This window comes from Oncorhynchus mykiss, chromosome 18 (genome assembly GCF_057628025.1).
Source record: "Oncorhynchus mykiss isolate SJ-2025 chromosome 18, ASM5762802v1, whole genome shotgun sequence".
Taxonomy (NCBI): Eukaryota; Metazoa; Chordata; class Actinopteri; order Salmoniformes; family Salmonidae; genus Oncorhynchus; species Oncorhynchus mykiss.
Genome location: NC_143039.1, coordinates 17,349,186 through 17,370,223, shown reverse-complemented (window position 1 = coordinate 17,370,223; position 21,038 = coordinate 17,349,186). Strand labels below are relative to the sequence as shown.

The 21,038-nt window shown below is 43.0% G+C and overlaps 3 protein-coding genes across 15 annotated transcripts; 2 read left to right on the top strand and 1 right to left on the bottom strand.

Moving 5' to 3' along the window:
- Positions 1-3,472: 3,472 nt before the first annotated feature.
- LOC100653460 (protein boule-like) lies at positions 3,473-9,976 on the top strand. 10 transcript variants are annotated; one of them, XM_090207497.1, is made up of 12 exons: positions 3,479-3,735; positions 3,910-3,945; positions 4,815-4,967; positions 5,100-5,191; positions 5,319-5,373; positions 5,829-5,904; positions 6,353-6,513; positions 6,817-6,900; positions 7,218-7,265; positions 7,373-7,501; positions 7,750-7,860; positions 7,989-9,976. In XM_090207497.1, exons 2-12 carry the CDS (start codon positions 3,928-3,930, stop codon positions 8,148-8,150), a joined length of 1,089 nt encoding a protein of 362 aa, XP_090063623.1. In that variant the 5' UTR covers positions 3,479-3,735; positions 3,910-3,927; the 3' UTR covers positions 8,151-9,976. The 10 variants fall into 10 exon arrangements, with proteins under 10 accessions (XP_021426588.3, XP_021426586.3, XP_090063623.1 ...); XM_090207498.1 differs by having other exon boundaries at positions 7,753-7,860; positions 7,989-9,445; XM_090207501.1 differs by having other exon boundaries at positions 3,480-3,735; positions 4,836-4,967; positions 7,753-7,860.
- Positions 9,977-10,587: 611 nt separating this feature from the next.
- LOC110527270 (MOB-like protein phocein) lies at positions 10,588-17,049 on the bottom strand. Of its 2 annotated transcripts, XR_016488301.1 has the most exons (9): positions 16,420-16,539; positions 15,284-15,346; positions 14,846-14,946; positions 14,685-14,727; positions 14,261-14,347; positions 13,810-13,889; positions 13,473-13,584; positions 11,161-13,047; positions 10,588-11,034 (listed from the first exon to the last, which is right to left on the bottom strand). XR_016488301.1 is itself a non-coding variant. In XM_090207488.1 (8 exons), the coding sequence occupies exons 1-8, from the start codon at positions 16,477-16,479 to the stop codon at positions 12,913-12,915; spliced, it is 681 nt and encodes a 226-aa protein (XP_090063614.1). In that variant the 5' UTR covers positions 16,480-17,049; the 3' UTR covers positions 10,588-12,912. The 2 variants fall into 2 exon arrangements, 1 of the variants encoding a protein (XP_090063614.1); XM_090207488.1 differs by having other exon boundaries at positions 10,588-13,047; positions 16,420-17,049.
- Positions 15,743-20,839, top strand: LOC110527271 (gamma-crystallin M2). 3 transcript variants are annotated; one of them, XM_090207489.1, is made up of 3 exons: positions 15,743-15,908; positions 19,237-19,479; positions 20,251-20,839. In XM_090207489.1, the coding sequence occupies exons 1-3, from the start codon at positions 15,879-15,881 to the stop codon at positions 20,524-20,526; spliced, it is 549 nt and encodes a 182-aa protein (XP_090063615.1). In that variant the 5' UTR covers positions 15,743-15,878; the 3' UTR covers positions 20,527-20,839. The 3 variants fall into 3 exon arrangements, with proteins under 3 accessions (XP_090063615.1, XP_090063618.1, XP_090063616.1); XM_090207492.1 differs by lacking the exon at positions 15,743-15,908 and adding an exon at positions 16,744-16,868 and having other exon boundaries at positions 20,251-20,577; XM_090207490.1 differs by lacking the exon at positions 15,743-15,908 and adding an exon at positions 17,027-18,786.
- The last annotated feature ends 199 nt before the right edge of the window (positions 20,840-21,038 follow it).

The following is a 21,038-nucleotide window of genomic DNA, read 5'->3' as shown; positions in this document are numbered from 1 at the left end:
CGTAGTGTGGGGCAGAGCGTCCAAATTACATGTACTAGCTTTATTAACAAAGTGCTCCGACTGCACCACCTGAATCAGCCCTGTCTTTAACGAGGCTCTTGCTACCTGCGCCGCTAATTGGCCGCCCACCCATTCTCCCCTCCACTGTCTCTCTCCGGCTGACACTACCTGGCCCAATTTGACTTAAGGAGAGAAACTTTTAGTTTAGTTTGTTGATTCAACCATTTAAAAAAAACAAGCACACATATAACTTGAAAATACACATATAACTAGAAAATCGTCAGCATTACTCCTGAACCTGTATAAGCACACATTAACAACACCTGATCTGGTGCTGTGATTATGTGCACCCCTAACACGAGGAAAGTAATCAGTTAGATATCTGGGCGCAGAACCAGAAATACTCCTGTAAATGAAACATAGCTCAATGGGACTCAGGGAGAGGCACTACAACGTCTAGGGTGGTGACTTGCTGTTATAAGTTCAGCAGGTCCGTGTTCTGTTGTTGTCACAGCTTGTTAATAGTCTAAAATACTGAAGAAGGTGCAGGGGAACTTGAAGAGTGGAACCTTTTTCTCACTCTAAAGCACACACCTGAGTTAAAAGAGGCTACATGTCAATCCTGACTGAGTTAAAAGAAGCTACATGGCTACATGTCAAACCTGACTGAGTTAAAAGAGGCTACATGTCAACCCTGACTGAGTTTAAAGAGGCTACATGTCTACATGTCAAACCTGACTGAGTTAAAAGAGGCTACATGTCAACCCTGACTGAGTTTAAAGAGGCTACATGTCTACATGTCAAACCTGACTGAGTTTAAAGAGGCTACTTGTCAACCCTGACTGAGTTTAAAGAGGCTACATGTCTACATGTCAAACCTGACTGAGTTAAAAGAGGCTACTTGTCAACCCTGACAGAGTTTAAAGAGGCTACATATCTACATGTCAACCCTGACTGAGTTTAAAGAGGCTACATGGCTACATGTCAACCTGACTGAGTTAAAAGAAGCTACATGTTAATCCTGACTGAGTTAAAAAAGGCTACATGTCAACCCTGACTGAGTTAAAAGATGCTACATGGCTACATGTTAATCCTGACTGAGTTAAAAGAGGCTACATGGCTGACTGTAACGTGACTGTACCCCTGCACATCGACCCAGTACTAGTACCCCGTGTATATAGCCAAGTTGGTACTCATTGTGTATTTATTCCTTGCGTTATTATTTTTCTATTATTTGTCTCTAGGCATTGTTCGGAAATGCCCGTAAGTTCAATATTATATTATTAGTCTACACCTGTTGTTTACAAAGCATGTGACAAATACAACTTGATTTGATGGAGACTTCTTTCCGCATGCAGCCCTGTCAGGCTGAGGAGGCCATGTTTTTGCCCTAGTACTACACGCCCGATTCCACTAATCAACTCATCATCAAACCTTTAAATCAAGTGTGTAAGGCTCGGGAAATACTGCCCCAGATGTACATCTGCATTAGAAGCTGAGTCTGTCAGGTACTTTGTCCCCCTGCCTAGGAGTCAGACAGACACATCCTATAGGCCTAAACCCTCCCAGCGATAGGCCTGAACCTATTCTGGTGGTGGATAAAGCTGTTATGAGTCATATTGCCTGATAGAACACAGTTATCAAATGAAAAGTTCTCTAAACACCTCATTACATACTAGACCTACAACATGCTTTACCATTCTCTGGATTAGAAACGTCAAGCAAACCCCGTTCATGACATGTTGTAGTAGACAGGCAGGCTATGTTTTGGCCTAACCAGCACAAATTCAGAGGGAAACATTGCCCTCTTGTGACTTGAATATTGCATAAATATTTATTCAGGCCTATATTATTCTGGAGACTTATAGCCAGTATATTGCATACTGGCCATAAGACTGACCAAACCAGGAAGGATATACACTGAGTATTACCAAACATTACGAACACCTTCCTAAAATTGAGTTTGCACTCAGAACAGCCCCAATTTGTCAGGGCATGGACCAGGTGTCAGGGCAAGGTGTCAAAAGCGTTCTGCTGGCCCATGTTGACTCCAATGCTTCCCACAGTTGTGTCACATTGGCTGGTAGACCATTCTTGATACAGACAGGAAACTGTTGAGCGTCAAAAACCCAGCAGCGTTGCAGTTCTTGACACAAACCGGTGCGCCTGGCACCTACTACTATAGTCTGTTCAAGGGCACTTAAATCTTTTGTCTTGCCCATTCACACTCTGAATGGCACACAAACACAATCCATGTCTTAATTGTCTCAAGGCTTAAACATCTTTCTTTAACCTGTCTCCTCCCCTTCATCAAAACGTTTTGAAGTGGATTAAACAAGTGACATCAATAAGGGTTCATGGCTTTCACCAGGATTCACCTGGTCAGCCTGTGTCATGGAAACAGCAGGTGTTCCTAATGTTTTGTATACTCCGTGTCTAGCCAAGGCAGAGTGTATATACTAGAACTCTTTCATTGGTCTGGGCTAGAGAAGGATAAAGAAAAAGGAGCGACTGCAATAAGCAAAGCAACCCCGAGTGAGAGATATGGGGCAGGAGAGGGTGGATGGCGGTGCTCATGGCCCACAGTTGGCGGTTAAACGATACCGTCCTGGTAAGTGCAGCACAGACATTGCAAGCCTGGTGACAGAGTTCTCGCAGTGTCTCTTTCTTTCATGGCACTAAACCCTGTCTCTCCCAGGACCGTGGAGAAATGCACGGTTCACCCTCCAGCCTCCCTGGACCTCGATGCTCCCAGGTAGGTAAGCCGAGCACCAGCAGCGTGAACAGGTGTGACATTCTGATAGGCCAGGGAACACGACAAAACAAGGCATGGCAATGTTCGTGTTCCTCTGCTCTGACGTAGCTGACACACGCCAGATTTTATAACGCCCGGATAGGTATTTTATGTATCAACTAACCACATCTTGTGTTTTAGCATTTTGGTGCAAAACTACACAGTTGATGACAGGGAAGGCAACCATTGGTTTATGCATGCAGCGTTTGAGCAGGGGAAAGCAACCAATAATAGCACCTGTACGCTTGTACCTTACTGCACAACACGTGCAACGTATTAGGCACTAATAGCAATATTGGATGCTTGCACACAAAATCAATTCAATGCTTTCAATAGGCCTATGTAATGTAACGACCTAGCAAAAGAATGCTGGTTGCCAGTCTGTTTAGATAACATTCCAGTCCTTGTACTCCAAGTCATGTGAATATGAAGTACAAGGAGTTGAACATGAGCTTTAAAAAAAAATGGCAACCAGGCAAGACAGAACCCGGTTGGTACAGAACCCGGTACCAACCATACAGACTCGGGCCATAGTTTTCTTTGTAGAATATTTGTGCCAAAATGTTAATAATACGATAATTACCATGTTCATTCATGCACACTTATTGTAAATTAATGTAGGAATGAACTGAAATTGTTCAATAAAAACGGTTTTCAAAAAATGGGCTTTTACCCGCCATCAACGTGGTCATCGGGGACTGGGAAAGTGCCATCTGGACAAGTTGAGGGCGGCAGAGCCTTGAAGAGCGGGAAATAAAACCCAATTAAACTAGCTTAGCTAACCTGCGACTGCTCTAAAGTTTCCTACCTTTGGCACATGGAAACAAACTAACAATAGTCTATAGATACATGTTTCTCTGGTTAAATACAACTATAACAATATAAATGTAACCCATGTAGCCCACCTATGAATATGAGTGGTTTAGGACGAGCTCAATCTGGTAAGCGCCAGATATTTTCCCTTCGTTCATACTGCAGATAGACTGGTGTTGATGACTCTGATACAGGCTCGGCTGTCCCTGGCTGTGTGCACCTCCCTTGCAAGGTGTTTTAACTTGAGCTGCCATTGTCTTGCTGAATTATTTGTTTCCACTTTACTTGTTCACGACATCTAGTTAAGCACGGTGTCCACGATGGAGAACGAAATAACCGTAAGTTACCTTTCACCAGCGTACTAACTTTACTTGCCATCATGCTAGCTAGCTAAGATGAATATGTTGTAAAAAAAAAATATATATATATATATATATATATGTTTAGCGAAGTAGCTAAACAGATAAGTGTTGCGTTTGATTGTGTCGGTATATTTAATTGTGATTCATGTAACAATGTGGGTTGCCAATACTACAATTATATAAATTAATGTCATATAACCAGCAAGTTAAAATGTCACTCTTGAATGCTAACGATATTGTCTAGCAATCACTAATGTTAGCTTCCAGTGCATAAAGTTAGCAAGGTATTTAGTTTAGATAGCTAGCTAGATAAGTTATGTTAACTAGCGTTATTTATGTTCAGTTATGTCGCTTGATATAGATAATGTATTCCAAACCAGATTAAGTTATGTTGTAACTCTTTATTGGTAAATGGTGATTGATCTTGCATGTTTCTCCTGATCGAAAATGTGTTGGCTGACTCTTGTTAGCTTTTAGCTAGCTAACTAGCTAAATTCTCTCTCCTAAACCTTAGCCTAGCATTGTGCAGTTTCTCATGCATTTCAGTGAGCCATATTATAGGCTTTAAAAAGCAAAAGGTCACTCAGGGTTGGCTAGTTATTCCCAGCTCTAGACAAAACAAAAGTGCATCTACAAAGACAACCTCTTTTCAAGGCGCCGTTGTCCCCAAGAATACAGTTGTAGAGACAGTTTGTTTTGAAAGATCAAAGGCTTACAACATACCTTTTGTCTTAAAGATATCAAACAATATTGCTTTGTAAAATAGCTAATTTTTGCTACATTATCAGAATTTCTCAGCATTGGTGAGGATGGCCAATCCAGTGATGCTCTTGTTCTGTTTCAAGCTAATCTCAATCTGCACGCAGACCAGCACTCCCTCTCCTCCTCCTGCTCCAGTGTCTCAAGACCCCAGCAACGACACCTCTCCCTCTCACCATGCCCTCCGCTTTGGCACCGTCATCCCTAACCGCATCTTTGTGGGAGGCATTGATTTCAAGGTGACTTTTGTCTCTTTCTTTACTTTCATAGGGCCTCCTGGTTTTGTGTTTGCAACCTAACTTGACCTTTTTGCTGCTGCTGCTGCTGCATGTTACTGGACCATGAAATAGGTGTGTTATTTTTGTGTGTAGACCAATGAGAGCGACCTGAGACGCTTCTTCTCCCAGCATGGAGCAGTGAAGGAGGTGAAGATAGTGATTGACCGTGCTGGGGTGTCAAAAGGGTGAGTTCAGTTAAACTGTAGATGTTCTGCCCCGCAGACTGGATGACACCTGCAATGATGTTTATTAACGTATGACAATGGAAATGTAATCCAGGGACACTGCCTTGTGTTTGTGTCCATCCCACAGATATGGCTTTGTTACCTTTGAGACCCAGGAGGATACAGAGAGAATCCTTCATGATGTGAGTAACTAAAAGTACATTCTTTGACAAAAGGGTTCCAAAAGGGTTCTTTGGCAGTCCCCATAGGAGAACCCTTTTTGGTTCCATGTATAATTATTTTTGGTTACATGTAGAACCCTCTGTGGAAACTGTTCCACATGGAATGCAAAACGGTTCCCCTATGAGGATAGCCGAAGAACCCTTTTAGGTGCTAGACGGCACCTTTTATTCTAAGAGTGTAGAGCCAATATACTGTACAGATTAGAGGTCGACCTCTAGTACAGAAATGGGATAGAGATGATACGATACAAACCTTATATCTCCTTCTAGAGGACAGCAGCTCAAATACACATTAGATCTAGCCCAGTCCATCACCCGTAAAGTTATGGTCATAGGTAGTAAATGTTCAGTGTAAAGTGATCTGTCTCAATCTGTACCGGATACCCCCTGTCCCTCTGCCACCACCACATCCCCAGGCTGACAGACTGTGCTTCCGGGACAAGAGGCTCAACATCGGCCAGGCCGTCCGCAAGCAACAAGTGGGAGGTCACCGTAAGTAACAGAGCACCGCGGAGCAGGGGTAGGCCACCCTGATCCTGAAGTGCTTTAACCGGCCTGGAAGACCAGGTGTGTTGAATTTAGGCAGTCACTGAACTGATCAATTAGCTCATTTGGTCAGGTGTGGTGCCTAGATTGAACAGAATCCTGCAGCACCTCAGGAACAGGGTTGTCTTCCCATGCTGTAGATGAGTGACAGCTGAAGCAATAGCATTACATAGTGGTGGAAATGACTTTTTCAACACGTTTGTAATGCATCATTGAACATTTGAACTATCATACCATATAATGTCTTATCTTGATCGTGGTGGATGGGGACTAATGTGCTCTTGCACTTGTTGGCTTTAAAATTCTGAATCATCACCTGGGATTGAGTGTCGATAACATTTGCCTTTGTACATAACCTGGTGGTTGACTTGTGCCTCTTTCCTCCTCCACTCAGAAAACAGCTTCTCTGTGTCCAGCCATACTCCTGCCATGATACCCACCCCCTGTGGAACCATGTACCTCACCACCCCTACGGGGTACCCCTACACCTACCACAACGGAGTGGCTTACTTCCACACCCCAGAGATGAGCCCCTCCGCCCCCTACCACTGGCCCGTGAGTCCTATCCTTCACTCAGCCATGTGCTCATGCCACGTCTTCCCTGGTGGTGAATGAAATGTGCATTCTACATGAAGATTTGATTTGAACACACAGCAACATGTGAGAATCATAGAGAGACTACGGATCATGTTTCATCCAGGAAACAGACACGACATCCTACAGTGTCTTAGTCATTTTATACAATTCATTGCATTTGATTAAAATCTTAAGTTATTGTACATTTGCTTTTTTTTGGTGTAAAGATAAATGTTCTTTCGTACATGGCTGGTGTCCCGCATGTTACATGTGTCCTTGTAGTCCCGCTCAGTGCCTGGCTCTCCAGTCATGCTGACCCACCAGCCTCCACCCATCTACCAGCAGCCAGCCTACCATCACTACCAGGTCAGAGCAGACTGTCCTGGATCGTCTCACCAACACCATTACAGCTCAGCTGACCAGCCTGATCCCAGATCTGTTTGTGTTCTATAGGCAATGTTGTCCATGACCATAGGAGTTGGCAAGACAGCACAAACAGATCTGGGACCAGGCTAACGTTAGTCACCAGTACAGCATCATAAGACATCCATTGTAAATACTGGTACCTCAGCCAATGACAGCCAAGTCAGCTGTTCAGATGTAATGGTATTGAGGTGTTATCCCAGGAGAAAGCTGGTGTACTCCTGGGTACTGATGTGTTTCCTATACTCTGTGTCCTTCAGGCCCCTACACAGTGTCACCCTAGTCACCTGCAATGGAACGTTCCTCAGGTAAGGGAAGGAGATGGGCTTCTGTGCTCTTCACCTCTATGTTTGTGAGTGGGTTTTTATCAGAGGCAAGGTGGATCCTAAATGTCAACTAATTGTGTGTGTGTCAGTCTCCAGTGCCCTCCAGCCCAGTGTTGTACATGCAGCCCTCTGAGCTCCTGTACCAGCCCATGGAGCAGCCCAGCGACGGGGGCTGTGTCCAGCCTGCCATGCCCCTCATAGAGGCCCCCATCCCAGAGGTTGATAACATCCTGACCTGGGTCCTGTTCATTACGCTCAAAACTGAGAGAAAAAAAACTACCTTGGTCCAATAAGAAAGGCACATTTGTATTGACTGTTTCAAAATGTTTTGCCACAGTACGACCTACTGAACACAACCATTTTGTAGTTCCCTCGGTCAGTGTACTATTTCCCATATGCTACTTCATAGCGTTAGGTGACAGTTGATGTATAAAACCGTACTCAGTGCTTACTTGTTCTACCATAGCAGCAGTTCATCGACCACATGGTGCAACCAGCCTACAATCACACGTTATCATACTACCCACAAAGTCCAGGGGGGATGACACCTGTGATGATACAGCAAGAACCAGGAAAGGTACCAGTTATAATACCAGTATAAACTTATTATGACATCGTATGATAATGCATGCTAGAGAATCATCTCTATTGGTCTGTTGTGATGAAGGATTGTCATGTGTTGTGTCTGTTCCGTTCCCCATCTAGGAACAGAAGTTCCACGCCATGAGGCGAGGTTACCCCTCCTCGCCGGTCAGCCTGAAGCCCAGGTACGGCCGCAACCCGCACTACGCCCACCTGCGCAAGGAGTACCGCCCAGAAATCACCACTGACCCCTCCCCTCCGCCCGCCACCGAACCACTCAAGTAGAGTAAATCCACGTTTCCTTTCAGCCAATGAAACGCCCATCTCCTCAGGCAGAAAGACCCACTTCTCTATCTCTCTACCCGCTTGTCAGTCTCTCCATGACCCTGTCTCCTCCAACCCTTCACACGCATCATATTATTCAGTCCAGACAACTATGTGCTCGCTGAATGTTCAATTTAAGTATAATTTAACAGAATATTGAAAATATGAATCATTTTAGCTACTAAAAAGTACTGTAAGCACTATGATGTAGGTGCTCGTTCTATCACTTCCGGACTGTGAAAAGGTGCATAGTTTCCTCTGGTGTTTTTTCCACAACTCAGGGAGGGATAACTAGCTCCTGGTACTGCATTGTACTGTTGAACTGTTTCATAACTAACCTAATGCACAATTGAGCTTAAAGTTAAGCTAAACCATCTTTTGTAACAAGAATGTTCCTCCTTTGGCATCTGTGTCAAACTTTTGCCATGTAATCGTTCAGAGTATAGAAGAAAAAGAGAACTATTTCCTGATACTGCTTTATATTGGCCAATCACACGTTTTCTTTTTCAAATTAGCTCTCAATGCAAAGCAAAAAAAAGTCTAACGAAGATTACTGCCAATATTAGTTCTAAATAAAAGCTCTCTATCTGCCATTGAGCATGTTTTATCTCAATGGTATTAGAATAGTCAAGATGACTGTCTTTATGATGTGACTGCAATACATGTTGGAAAATGTATTTTAAAATAATTAGGCTGCTGTCACAGAGGAGTGCAAATAGATCCCTAGAGAGTTAATCGTTACATAATTCTCCAACTGGATGAAAAAATACAGAACCAGGAGATTATTTTATACACTTAGCATTTTTATGTATCTCATGTTTTCAAGAGCTGTTTCATATAGATTTTGCTGTGATTGTGAGTCTCTAAAAACAATGTGCCCTCCAGATGAGGGGTAACATCAAAATAACTCTGTCCACTGGACTGGGGCCACAAATAAAGCACAATGAACATCAGTCAAACAGATTCACATGGTCTTTCTTCGGCTCTGTGTGACGGCTGGGACATTTCAAGATTGGAAGGTCAACAAGGCAAGCTCTTTTTTTTGCCGCTCTTTCCTGCCTGTAAATTATTCGCCTCGTCTTCATCAACTTCAATCACCCTGGGTTCAGTCATGAGTCACCCATGGTTCACTCAGGTCTACACGATTTGGTTACTTTTTCTCCTGCATCCTGTCTTGGTCTGCTCCCTCATTGGTTATGCATGTATTCTGTTAAATTTGTTTTATTTTTTACAGATTGTATTCTATAACTGATAAGCTATGGGTGTCAGAGTTAAAGTTTAACTAAAGAATTTATGACATCACATATTTCATTGAGGCCTATTTTTTTGAATAATTATTTGAATAGCTGGATTGCATGTACTATGAGGTGTCTGGTTTTGTTTTATGTGAACTGCGATTCGATTTCATTTCATGATCTTCCCTGTAAAAAAAAAATATATATATATATATATAATCAGGGTAGAAACATCTCGAATTTTCCACAACGGTTCATAATTGAAAAGTTATGCCGTTTTGCTCTGAAACTTGTTTTCTTGTTGAGAATTGATCATAGTGAAAGTCAATGCCAGAAGAAAACAAATGACAGAATCATTTCATAAATAAGTGCTCCCATGTTCTGTTAATTTATCATTAAAATAACCGTTTAGGTCAATTTGATTTGGTCAGTTACTAATAAAACAGAATCAGTTTGATTTGAAATGACATTTTAGGAAGAGTATTTTGTTGTATTCTGAGCATGCCTGTAATTTCTCAATGTTCCATTTTAATAAACAGGTTTTACTCTTTCCATGTTGTCATAGCACCACACTGTCAAGTCAATGTGTCTTGCTTTTTAAAACATACATAAATGTTGAACTATTTGTTAGACGTTTGATGTTCAGTTTGGGGATATTCCACCTCTACCTCCTGTAATCCCATTACTCAATCTGAGGAGCAGATCAACTATATTTTGCTCCAAAGTACAGCCTTTTAAAAAAATGTCAAATATTGTTTTGGAGTTAAGATATGCTCCGTTCATCTACCGTTTTTACAAATGAGGCTAAAGTTGTCTTGACCTTACAGTTAAGATGTTTTAACATCAGTGCATGTATGTTTTGTATATAGTTCTGAACACTAGCTACCATTTGGATGTGCCTTGTTCTTCCCGAATATTGGGGGGGGGGGGGGGGGGGATGTTTAAGACTTGTTGTGTTCAGAAGTGGGTCGTCTTGTTGGTAAGAATAAAGTTTGAACCCTTGAGAAGGATGGATACGTCCGTGTGTCATTGAGCCCAGGGAAACAACCCTTCATTGATAAACCCTTACTGATGAAATGGAAGCCTGTTTGAAAACGTTGCACTGCTGTGAAAATGTGAAGACTACAGGTCACACATGTACAATAAGAACACATGGCACTTGATTGTAAATATATGATATTTTAATAAGAAACAGTGAATGGATATCCACCAGGGACAAAATGGCAACACAGTCAAACACATCGTTGTGTTGCCTGAGTAATAGTTCATCATTTGACAAGAATATAGAAAGTGAATGAGACATAATTGTGCTTTGAAAACCTAAGGCATTTCTGAGTAGCTGTCATTAATTTAACCAATAATGAAAACATCAAACTCCTTTATTTGAAATAAATACAGTGAGAGATTGTTGCCCTAAATGGCATGAACGTAAAACACCCCCCATCCCCTTCTATAGAAACCAGTTATTAGGAAAGCAGTCCTTGTGCCATGTCAAAGATGTAGGACCTCTGGCCCAGTAAACAGGCTATCCTGCGGCAATGTTGCCTTTTTTGGCTCTGGGTTGAAGCTTCCCCTAGGTACAGATCAGCTTCCCCTCCCCTAATCTTAACCTCAGCCGATCTAGGATCAGCTTCCCCTAGGTACAGATCAGCTTCCCCTCCCCTAATCTTAACCTCAGCTGATCTAGGATCAGCTTCCCCTAGGTACAGATCAGCTTCCCCTCCCCTAATCTTAACCTCAGCCGATCTAGGATCAGCTTCCCCTCCCCTAATCTTAACCTCAGCCGATCTAGGATCAGCTTCCCCTCCCCTAATCCTAAACTCAGCCATTAGTGGAATAAAACCCTAAAAACCATTTTTGTTATAGTCTGCAATTAATCATGTCCTTCCACTTCCTTAAATCTAGGATGGAAGACTGACATGGTTCTATATACAGTATAGTCAGAAATATCAGGACTATTAAATACCTGTTATATCAACCTGTATAATGTAGCCTGTTTATTAAATACCTGTTATATTAACTTGTAGCTCTAACTTGTAGCTCTACATTAGACCAGAGTTCCTGACACCTAGAACACAACAAAGGCTGCATTTACACAGACAGCCCAATTATGATATTTTGCCACCAATTAGTCTTTTGACCAACCAGAGCAATTATTTTGCCCATAAAAATTTGGTTGCCTGTGCAAACGCTGCCGAAGGACCAAACAGAAAGCACATGATAAAGTAACTAGCAAAGGGTGTCACAGTTTATCAGGTACACCACCCTGTTCACCAAAAGGATTCACTCCTACAGTGAGTCACGTGGCTGTGGCTTGCTCTATAAAGTAGGCTGACAGGCATCGAGCCATTCAGTAACTGTTTGATTGAATGCTAGAATGTGTCAAACTAGCGGCCTAAGTGACTTTGAGCGTGGTGATCGTCTGTGCTAGGCGCACCGGATTCAATATCTCTGAAAGAGCCGGCTTCCTGGGATTTTCACACACGAATGTCTAGAGTTTACTGTGAATGGTGCGACAAACAAAAAACATCCAGTCAGTGGCAGTTCTGTGGGTGAAAACAGCTCGTTGATGAGAGGTCGAAGGAGAATAGCAAGAATCGTGCAAGGTCACAGGCTGGCCACTAACGGCACAGTACAACAGTGGTGTGCAGAACGGCATTTCAGAACGCACAACTCGTCGATCCTTGTCAAGGATGGGCTATTGTAGCAGACGACCACACGGGGTTCCACTCCTATCAGCTAAAACTAAGAAGAAGCACTAGTGGGAACGCAATTACCAACACTGGACAATTGAGGAGTGGAAAAACCTTGCCTGGTCTGATGAATCCCGTTTCCCGGTTCATGCTGATGACAGAGTCAGGTTTTGGCGTAACCAGCATGAGTGTGTTTACCCATCCTGCCTGGTGTCAATGGTACAGGCTGGTGACGGTGGTGTACTGGTGTGGGGAACATTTTCCTGGCACACATTAGGTCCCTTGATACCAATTTAGCAACGATCGAACGTCACAGCGTATCTGAACATTGTTGCTGACCAAACCCAATAGAGAGAGCATCTTTGGGATGAGGTAGACCGGGCTGTTTGCAGTATCAATGTTCCCGCCGTCCAATCTGCAGCTACGGCGTGATGCCATCCTGTCTGCATGGACCGACATCCATGTGGAACGTTTCTGACACCTTGTAGAATCCATGCCCTGAAAAATTCACGCTGTTTTGGTGGCAAAGCGGGGTTTGACCCGGTACTAGATGGGTGTACCTAATTAACTGGCCACAGTGTATATTGGTTAGTCATTTAACCACAACATTGTCTTGTTCTCTGAAACATACAAGCTAAATTAGGATGTTCATACAATATTGAAAATATTCTACTTAAAAACTGGTGATTTTAGTGTACTTTAGTGTATTGTGTGGTTGTGGGTGGGTGTGTGAGACAGCCATGTGTTTGAAATAGTTTGGCAGGGTGTAGCAGATCCTCTTCAGATCCCTAGTCCTCAGGCGTCACTCTCGCCCTCTGCTTCGTTAGGGTTAGTCTCATCCTCCATGATGGGTACGATCAGGTTGTCCTTGGACATCAGGTTGTACTTCATCACGAAGCGCGTGAACCGATGGCACAGGAACGTCTCGTTCTGGAGAGGGCAAGAGCATTCGTTTGAGTTTGCCTATATAAAATCACAACAACGTTTCTAAACCCAATGCTAGTTGAAAGCTGTAATCACTGGTAACCAATACACCAGAGTCAAATTATATGAAGTACAATGCAACAAGTATCATCACAATCACAGCTGAATCTATGTGAAACCTGTTGGGGTAAGAGTTAGGACGGGATTCAGTCTGATCAGGCATTGTAGCACGCTTAACATGTAAAGGTCATTTCCCATTGTGCCGACATAGTCAGCGTTAACCGTGAATGTGACCTCCGCAGCCACTGGAACGTTCGACAACGCGGGATCAGATTGGATCCCGGCCTCAGGGCTTTGGGTTACTGCTTTACAGTATGTACATGTGTAATTACAATTCACTATTCACAGGAATAAAGACAGTCAATGCTTACCTCATACTTGTCAAAGATCTGACGATGGTGGAAGTAAGCGTGGGAGAATATCCTGTAGATCCGCCGGCAAACTGAACCCAGTTTCCCTACTGAGGACTCTTTAATGCTCACTCTACCATAGAACAGAGACCAAATCAGGTCACAATCTATAGACAGCAACTTTATCACAACGCTTACAGCAAATGTAGGTAGCTGCATATATCAGGACAATGCGAATGATCATTTGGATAAAATGGTGTTCAATAAAAAAACTATTGATTTCTGTGTGAAGGGTGCTGGGGGTTAATGAGAAAGTTAAAGACACAGGAGACAGAGGAACACGGTAAACAGTTGTTACCTGCTAGGGAAGTACTTGTTACTGTTGAGGAGGCAGGCGGCTCCGTCCAGAGTGTGTCTGGTGTAGTCGATGGCTGGACACTGCAGGAGACAGCAAACACAACAACAGGCTTGAGTACCAGCCATGATACAATAATGACTATAATGGTGTTATTAGTTCTGGCATGGTGAATGGTCGGTGTGGCTCAGTTGGTAGAGCATGGTGCTTGCATGGGTTCGATTCCCACTGGGGCCCCCCAAGTTACAAGTTTGTCTATAAGTTGTATGTAGAGGATACTGCTTACTTCAAAACAGAAAATGTATGCAAGCATGACTAAGTCACTGAGACTAAGTGGCTTTGGATAAAAGTCTAACTGGTTTATATTAGTATTCTATTCTTATACCAGGGAAAGAGGGTAGGAACTGGATGAGGGATCCGCCTCTACAAATGCTGTGGGCAGAGAGGACCTTACCTCTTTGGGAGTCTTGTGTGCAGCACAGAGGAAGATCCACTGCTCTGTTGCCGTCATCTGGGTGCATGTGTCTGGGTGGCATTCTCCCTGTGAACAGACAGAGTACATGTTAGTAACAGACTTACTGGACGTCACCACTCCAACAAACACAGTGCGAGAAGAATGGATGTTCAACATGATCTTCCTGAAGAGCTATGTCACAGGCCTGGGCAACTCCAGTCCTCCAGGGCCTGATTGGCATCACCCCTTTTCTCCTTCCCTAGCGAACACAGCTGATTAATCAAATGTCATTCTAAACTGAGGATCACGATTAGGTGATTATTAGAGTCAGGTGTGTTAGCTGGGACTGGGGCAAAACTGTGACACCAATCAGGACCCGAGGACTGGAGTTGCCCAGGCCTGCTGATCCATCGTAAGAGCATACCTGTAGTTTCACAGCAAGTCCGTTCAGCTCCAAACAGAACTGCCTAAAAACGGAGGACACGAGACAAGACCAAATGTTAAAAGGAGGATGTGTTTTCAGCACCAGTACACATTTGGGATGTCCACATGACTTTCTTCTAAGTGGTAAACGGCAGCCACTACCTGAGGTGTTCGTACTTCCAGACCCCCTCATCCTGACCCTCTGGGGGCTCCAGGATCTTGTCCATGTTGGAGCAGTCTGTACGGATGTTCTGTTGGATGTACTGAGAAGAACCACAAACAGACTTTAGAAGCAGAACAGAACTGTATTAAATACATCACCTGACTAAGCCATTCTACCTCAGCAACTCAAATGGCAGAGTAGCAGTCTTGTTGTTGTCTACATTTGAAAGATTACAGTTTCTCTGATATTTTGTCTATATGCAACTGCTCATCCATACTGGAGAATGTTACAGAGAACTGCCCACACAGATCAGCCCTAGCTACGTAGCTAGTAGAATGCCTGATTAGACTTCTTCAATTAACCACGGTGTCATCATACGCAAATGACTCAAACAGTAAGATATTTCAAACATTAAAACAGAGACATCTGACTCCCACCTGCTGCACAGCCAGTGTGCTGTCCATCTCCTCGAATGACTCATCGGGCCAGTTGTAGAAGTCCTGTGGGCATAAACAAGAAACTCAGCAGGGCAAACTAACTGCACTGATTCAGCTGACAAAAAGACCTCGCCAGCTAGCTTATCTCTGTCTGGTAAATGAATAGGTAGCTACTAGCCCAATATTGGACTAAAGGAGCCTAACATTACTCCTTATAGTCCAAGGACCTTACATGTTCTGTTTAAAGGGTGAATTGGCTCTGGAAGCCAAATACTCCATCTAAACATGAATCCATTCTCAATTGTGGTACAGTTCTAGAACCATAAATGCCTCTACGTTCATGTCACATCCAAATTATTTCACAAATGCAAAATAGCTCCTCCCGTCCTGGGAGGAGCTATAGGAGGAAGGAGGTCCTCATATAGCTCCTCCCACCAGCCTCCACTGGTTTAACCTGTTAACACAGTTGCAGTGGACAGTGTTTTTCAGTGACAACATGTTTGTGGCCTGTCTTCAGTTTACACACAGTTGTTCTGAGACGCAGAGATGGCTAATTAGCACAGGTACCTTTTAACAAGCGTTGTAAAATGGAAATATGCTCATGTGGTACCCTAACTTTTTAAAGGTGTGTATCAATTTAACATGTTGTTGTTGTTTTTACATTATTTCTCATCGATATGAAAGGTCGTTATGTTTCCAAAATCGTACTGCAAACTATCCGTGTTAATTTTCAGACCGAGTGTCGCGGCTCTTACCAAAACTCCCACATTCATCCAGTGATTTGTGTGTAATCTAATGGCACTGAGAGTCATGATTAAGGGCGAGGTAGTTAGCTACTAGATAGCTAGCTACCTGTAGATTCTATTTTCAGATAACTTCAGACAATTGACAATACAAACAGGCATCGTTTGATAGCTGTGACCAACCCATATCTTATAGGTCCTGACTTTGACTGGCTAGCCAGCTGGCTGTATGTAGCCTCGCTAACTAGCAACATTAGCTAGTTAAGTAAGCTAACGTTAGCAGCTGACAAACGGGCCGTTCTAGGAAAGGATACAAAATGTGCCCAAGTAAAAAAATGCAAGACATGAGCATTGAACACACTAAAATTAAACCATGTTGCTAAAATCTGGTACCTTTTCTTTAGTCCCTGGTCGATTCCTCCTCATAACAGCTGCACCCTCCGCCATGACCATCTCGACTGGAATCCGGATGTTGCCAAAGCTGGAGGAAGTGTCAGCTCTCAGTGCAAGTAGCCTATCTTCTGACAGTAAAAAAATTAATTGCGGATTTGATTGAACTTCGGGGGTGTATTCATTAGTCGGATTCTGTTGGAAAAACGTTTTAGAAAAAGAAACCGTTTAAATCAAATAATATAAAATATAATTGTATTTGTCACATGGGCCGAATACAACTGGTGTAGACTTTACCATGGAATGCTTGCTTACGAAGCCTTCCCAACGACACAGAGTTTTAGTTAGTTTTAGTACAAGAGGAATAAAATAAAATACACAAGATGGAACTACAGTATATACACAGGGAGTACCAGTACCAGATTAACATGAAGAGGTACGGGGTATCTGAGGTAGATATGTACACGAAGGCAGGGTAAAGTGACTAGACATCAGGATAGATAATAAGAATAAAATAAAGAACAGAGCACCAGCAGCAAATTATGAGTGTAAAAGTGTGTGTTTGTGTTGTGTCGGTCTTTGTGTGTGTGTGTTAGCCTATGTGTGTTAGCGTATGTAGTGTATGTGAAAGTGCGTGGGAGTGTCAATGTAGTGTGTGCGTGTATATATAGTTTATCGTTTACTCTTGGAACCAAACGGAACGAAACGGGGAGGGACCTACTTGAATTTCTCCAATAGAAACTCTCGTTTTCGTTGCAAAACGTTTTCCTTTTGGAGTGAACGGTTTCCGTTGCAAAACGTTTTGCAACCGAATCCGAATAATTCATAAATCATAAATCCTCTCTTATACACATACCAGGTATATACCAGCAATGGTGTGTGTGTAAGAAAGGATGTATCAATGTATACTTGATTTAATTCCAGATCTCAGATCCACCCGGGTGGGAGAATTGGGTGTATTCATTATTTGGATCAGTGAAAATAAGAATAATGTTTGTTTAGTTGTGGAAAGCTATTAAATTGTTCTCAACATAAATATTTTGAGGGAAAAGAGGGGGTCATTTTGACTTCAATGTATTTATATGTAAGAAAACAAATGTAGTTTTCTCTGTTTATTGTCTCCTTTCATTTGATTGATTAATACTGTTGAGTCTTTTTAAATTGACAGGCCACACTGCTGACCACCAGTCCTGTGACAGTATCTGATGCAGTAGAGGCTATATTATTATCATTATGTGTTGTTCCATAACAGATACTCCTATCCCCCATAGTATATTGTTCCCCTGTCAGACACTCTTGCCCCAATAATACCATAAGCCCCATAAGCCTTTTTGTGGCTGCAGTAGCCCACTGTAGGATCAGGCATTTCCACAGGATACCCTGTTTGTAAATATTAACTGATTCTCCATTAGCTTACTCTCAATGACAATGTTCTATAGATCATTCTATCCTCACAATGCATTATATGTTATGATCAAGCTGTTTATACTCTGTTATAATACTGTTCTACACTAAAACAATAACGTTGTGGTTGGACGGAATCTGAGAGTGTCTGCTCCTTCCTATGTTCCATATTCTACTCCATATAGAGAAGCTTCTCTAACAGGCCTCCATGTTATTTCTAGAATGAAAGTGTACCTGCAGATTGTTCTATACTGTAGTGTTGTGATGGATCTATACCGTAGTGTTGTGATGGTCCTATACCGTAGTGTTGTGATGGGCCTATACCGTAGTGTTGTGATGGTCCTATACCGTAGTGTTGTGATGGTCCTATACCATAGTGTTGTGATGGGCCTATACCGTAGTGTTGTGATGGTCCTATACCATAGTGTTGTGATGGGCCTATACCATAGTGTTGTGATGGGCCTATACCATAGTGTTGTGATGGTCCTATACCATAGTGTTGTGATGGGCCTATACCATAGTGTTGTGATGGGCCTATACCATAGTGTTGTGATGGTCCTATACCGTAGTGTTGCGATGACTTTAAGAGAATGAATGAGGGCCTGCAGATACTGTAGCACTGTGATGATGCATTCCAAACAGTAAACGTGTCCCTTTATTGTGGATTACTGGATAATAAAATGTATTTTGGTAGACGTACAGTATCAAGAGGGCCGTGGTCCACGGCACGTGGGTCAATAATGTGCAGGGCTAGGACATCTGCATTGATGAATCAGGGGTTTTATCTGTATGGACAGGATCAAGGCCTTGGCAGCATCTCAATGCCACCAAATCCCTGCTCATTACAATAACAAAACCTCTGATCCGCCAACCTTTGATTGAGTTTTATAAAAGAGGCTCGTGGCCCTCTGTCCTGGATATTGCATTGAGGAAGAGTGCTCTAACAACAGCCCAGACATGAGTAAGGTAAGGCAGACCAGTTTTTCTCCAGCTAGTTGGCACTACTGTATACAGCTCTCTGGGTCTGTGCTTGTTTTTATGGACTTTAAAGCTGATTTGGAAAGGAACTGGTTGATTGATCAACACAGTAATGTCATAGTGCTGCCATGAAAAATAATCTAGAGTTAAGTTTTATAGTGTTTGGTAATTAAAATGATCATTGATCTCTGTTTTACTGGTAGACAAGCTGTAGAATACCAACAGTGTAGTAGCCTATAACAAGAGACCTATAAACAGGAGACAAACTTACTTGTACCTAATTGTTGGTCCAGAGAAGGCAGTATATTTTGCCATTATAGAAATCATAGAAAATGTGTTTTTATAATAGGAAGTGTACTTTTATTTGAAATGCAGTAAAATGAAAGAAAAAAACCTGATGTTAACATTTCCCTCCGACCTTCGACCCTGGCTGTGTAGATCACTTTCTACGAGGATAAAAACTTCCAGGGTCGCTCCTATGAGTGCGACACGGACTGCCCCGATGTGCACCCCCATTTCAGCCGCTGCAACTCCATCAAGGTAGATAGCGGCTGCTGGGTGCTGTACGAGAGGCCCAACTACGCAGGCTACCAGTATGTACTGACCAGGGGAGAGTACCCAGAATATCAGCGCTGGATGGGCTACAGCGACACCATTCGCTCCTGCCGTACCTTTTCTTATGTGAGTAGCCGGGAGGTGAGAGAAGATGGGTTTTGATGTGTGGTTTGTTCATGGCTCAATCTGTATTGTAGTAATGCATTGTGGGGATTTATCAGTGTATACTTGTTCACTCAACTGGTGGTTTTAGGACAGGTTGCCTTAATACAGACGAAGCCTAGTCCTGGACTAAAAAGCACTTTCAGTGGAGATTTTCCATTGATTTTTGTCCACGACTTGGCCTCATCTGTGTCCGGGAATCCGGCCCATAGTTTTATAAGCACAACACATGAGTCTGTGAATGGTTGAGAGATAACCAAAGGTCTGAAGGTACATGTCAAATAAAGCAAAGTGACTCTACGACTCGCCTAGAGGAGGAGGTTCCATGGTTGGATGGATGGAAGCCCATAATCTTGGGTTCCTTCAAGAGACATTTCTGAGACATTCTGGACATGTCCTAAACTACCTTTGTGACTGTCATGACCCTGGCCTATGTTAGCACACTGCGAACTCCCCAATTGTGATATCCCTCTTCTGACACCAAATGTGGTGTTTGGCTACTTTAGCATTTTGACTTACCTGTGTTAACCTAAGGCCCGCTGAAACATGTCAGATGTACTGGTTTCCTGTGTTAACCTAAGGCCCGCTGAAACATGTCAGATGTACTGGTTTCCTGTGTTAACCTAAGGCCCGCTGAAACATGTCACATGTACTGGTTTCCTGTGATTCCCCATGCCCCCCAAGTGACCTGTGTTTTGCCAGTGTTACCTCTCCTTTATCTCTCTGTCCGTGCAGGCCAGCGGCAGTCCCTACCGCATGAGAATCTACGAGAGGCCAGACTTCCAGGGACAGATGATGGAGTTCGGCGAGGACTGTGACTCCGTCCAGGACCGTTTCCGTAGCCGTGACATCTACTCCGCCAACGTCATGGATGGCTACTGGACCCTCTACGAGCATCCAAACTACAGGGGCCGCCAGTACTTTATGAGGCCCGGCGAGTACAGGAAGTTCAGCGAATGGGGAGCCACCTGTGCCACCACCGGCTCCTTCCGTAGGATCACCGACTTTTAGGCCCAACGTCCTCTCCACTCTGACCAGTCAATAAAACGATTGTTTAAATAAGCTTGCTGTTGATATTTCCATTTCACTGTTTCTGATTAAGTCATTGATATTAATTGGTGACATTTATGATATTTGGGGTCTGTGTTTGTGCCTTTAGCTTAAATGGAGGACAAACCTCAATATGTTGAGCAAGAGGCACATCTTGTACATGTGGGCCTAAATTGAATGGAATATACTGCAAACAGGTCTACATAAGAAGATGTAAATATATAGTTGAAATGTTGCACATTTAACATTAAAGTGTTGAATCATATGACATTAAGCAGACCATGTTCAGGATCAAGTTTCTATCTCACTCACTCTACATGCTTCTTTGACACAGAGTCACTGGGACAAAAAGGGCCACACAGTTGAAACTTACCTCCACGTTGGCAAAGTTCCCAACCAGAGAAAGGTCCCAAAACAGAGATCCTGAAGATCTTTTCATACCTGCTAGTGTAACCTTCCACCTTATGCAATAT

Bases quoted from the DNA above. Each gene is read 5' to 3' on its own strand.
- LOC110527271 (XM_090207492.1), top strand. From the start codon at position 16,800: ATGGAACTACAGTATATACACAGGGAGTACCAGTACCAGATTAACATG. The intron at 16,869-19,236 runs GTAGATATGTAC...CTGGCTGTGTAG, and splicing joins AGAGGTACGGGGTATCTGAG to ATCACTTTCTACGAGGATAA. The intron at 19,480-20,250 runs GTGAGTAGCCGG...CTGTCCGTGCAG, and splicing joins CCTGCCGTACCTTTTCTTAT to GCCAGCGGCAGTCCCTACCG.
- LOC100653460 (XM_090207494.1), top strand. From the start codon at position 4,779: ATGGCCAATCCAGTGATGCTCTTGTTCTGTTTCAAGCTAATCTCAATC. The intron at 4,968-5,099 runs GTGACTTTTGTC...TTTTGTGTGTAG, and splicing joins TGGGAGGCATTGATTTCAAG to ACCAATGAGAGCGACCTGAG. The intron at 5,374-5,828 runs GTGAGTAACTAA...CCACATCCCCAG, and splicing joins CAGAGAGAATCCTTCATGAT to GCTGACAGACTGTGCTTCCG.
- LOC110527270 (XM_090207488.1), bottom strand. From the start codon at position 16,479: ATGGTCATGGCGGAGGGTGCAGCTGTTATGAGGAGGAATCGACCAGGG. The intron at 14,947-15,283 runs GTGGGAGTCAGA...GGTTCTTCTCAG, and splicing joins GCACACTGGCTGTGCAGCAG to TACATCCAACAGAACATCCG. The intron at 13,048-13,472 runs GTAAGCATTGAC...TGCCCTCTCCAG, and splicing joins AGATCTTTGACAAGTATGAG to AACGAGACGTTCCTGTGCCA.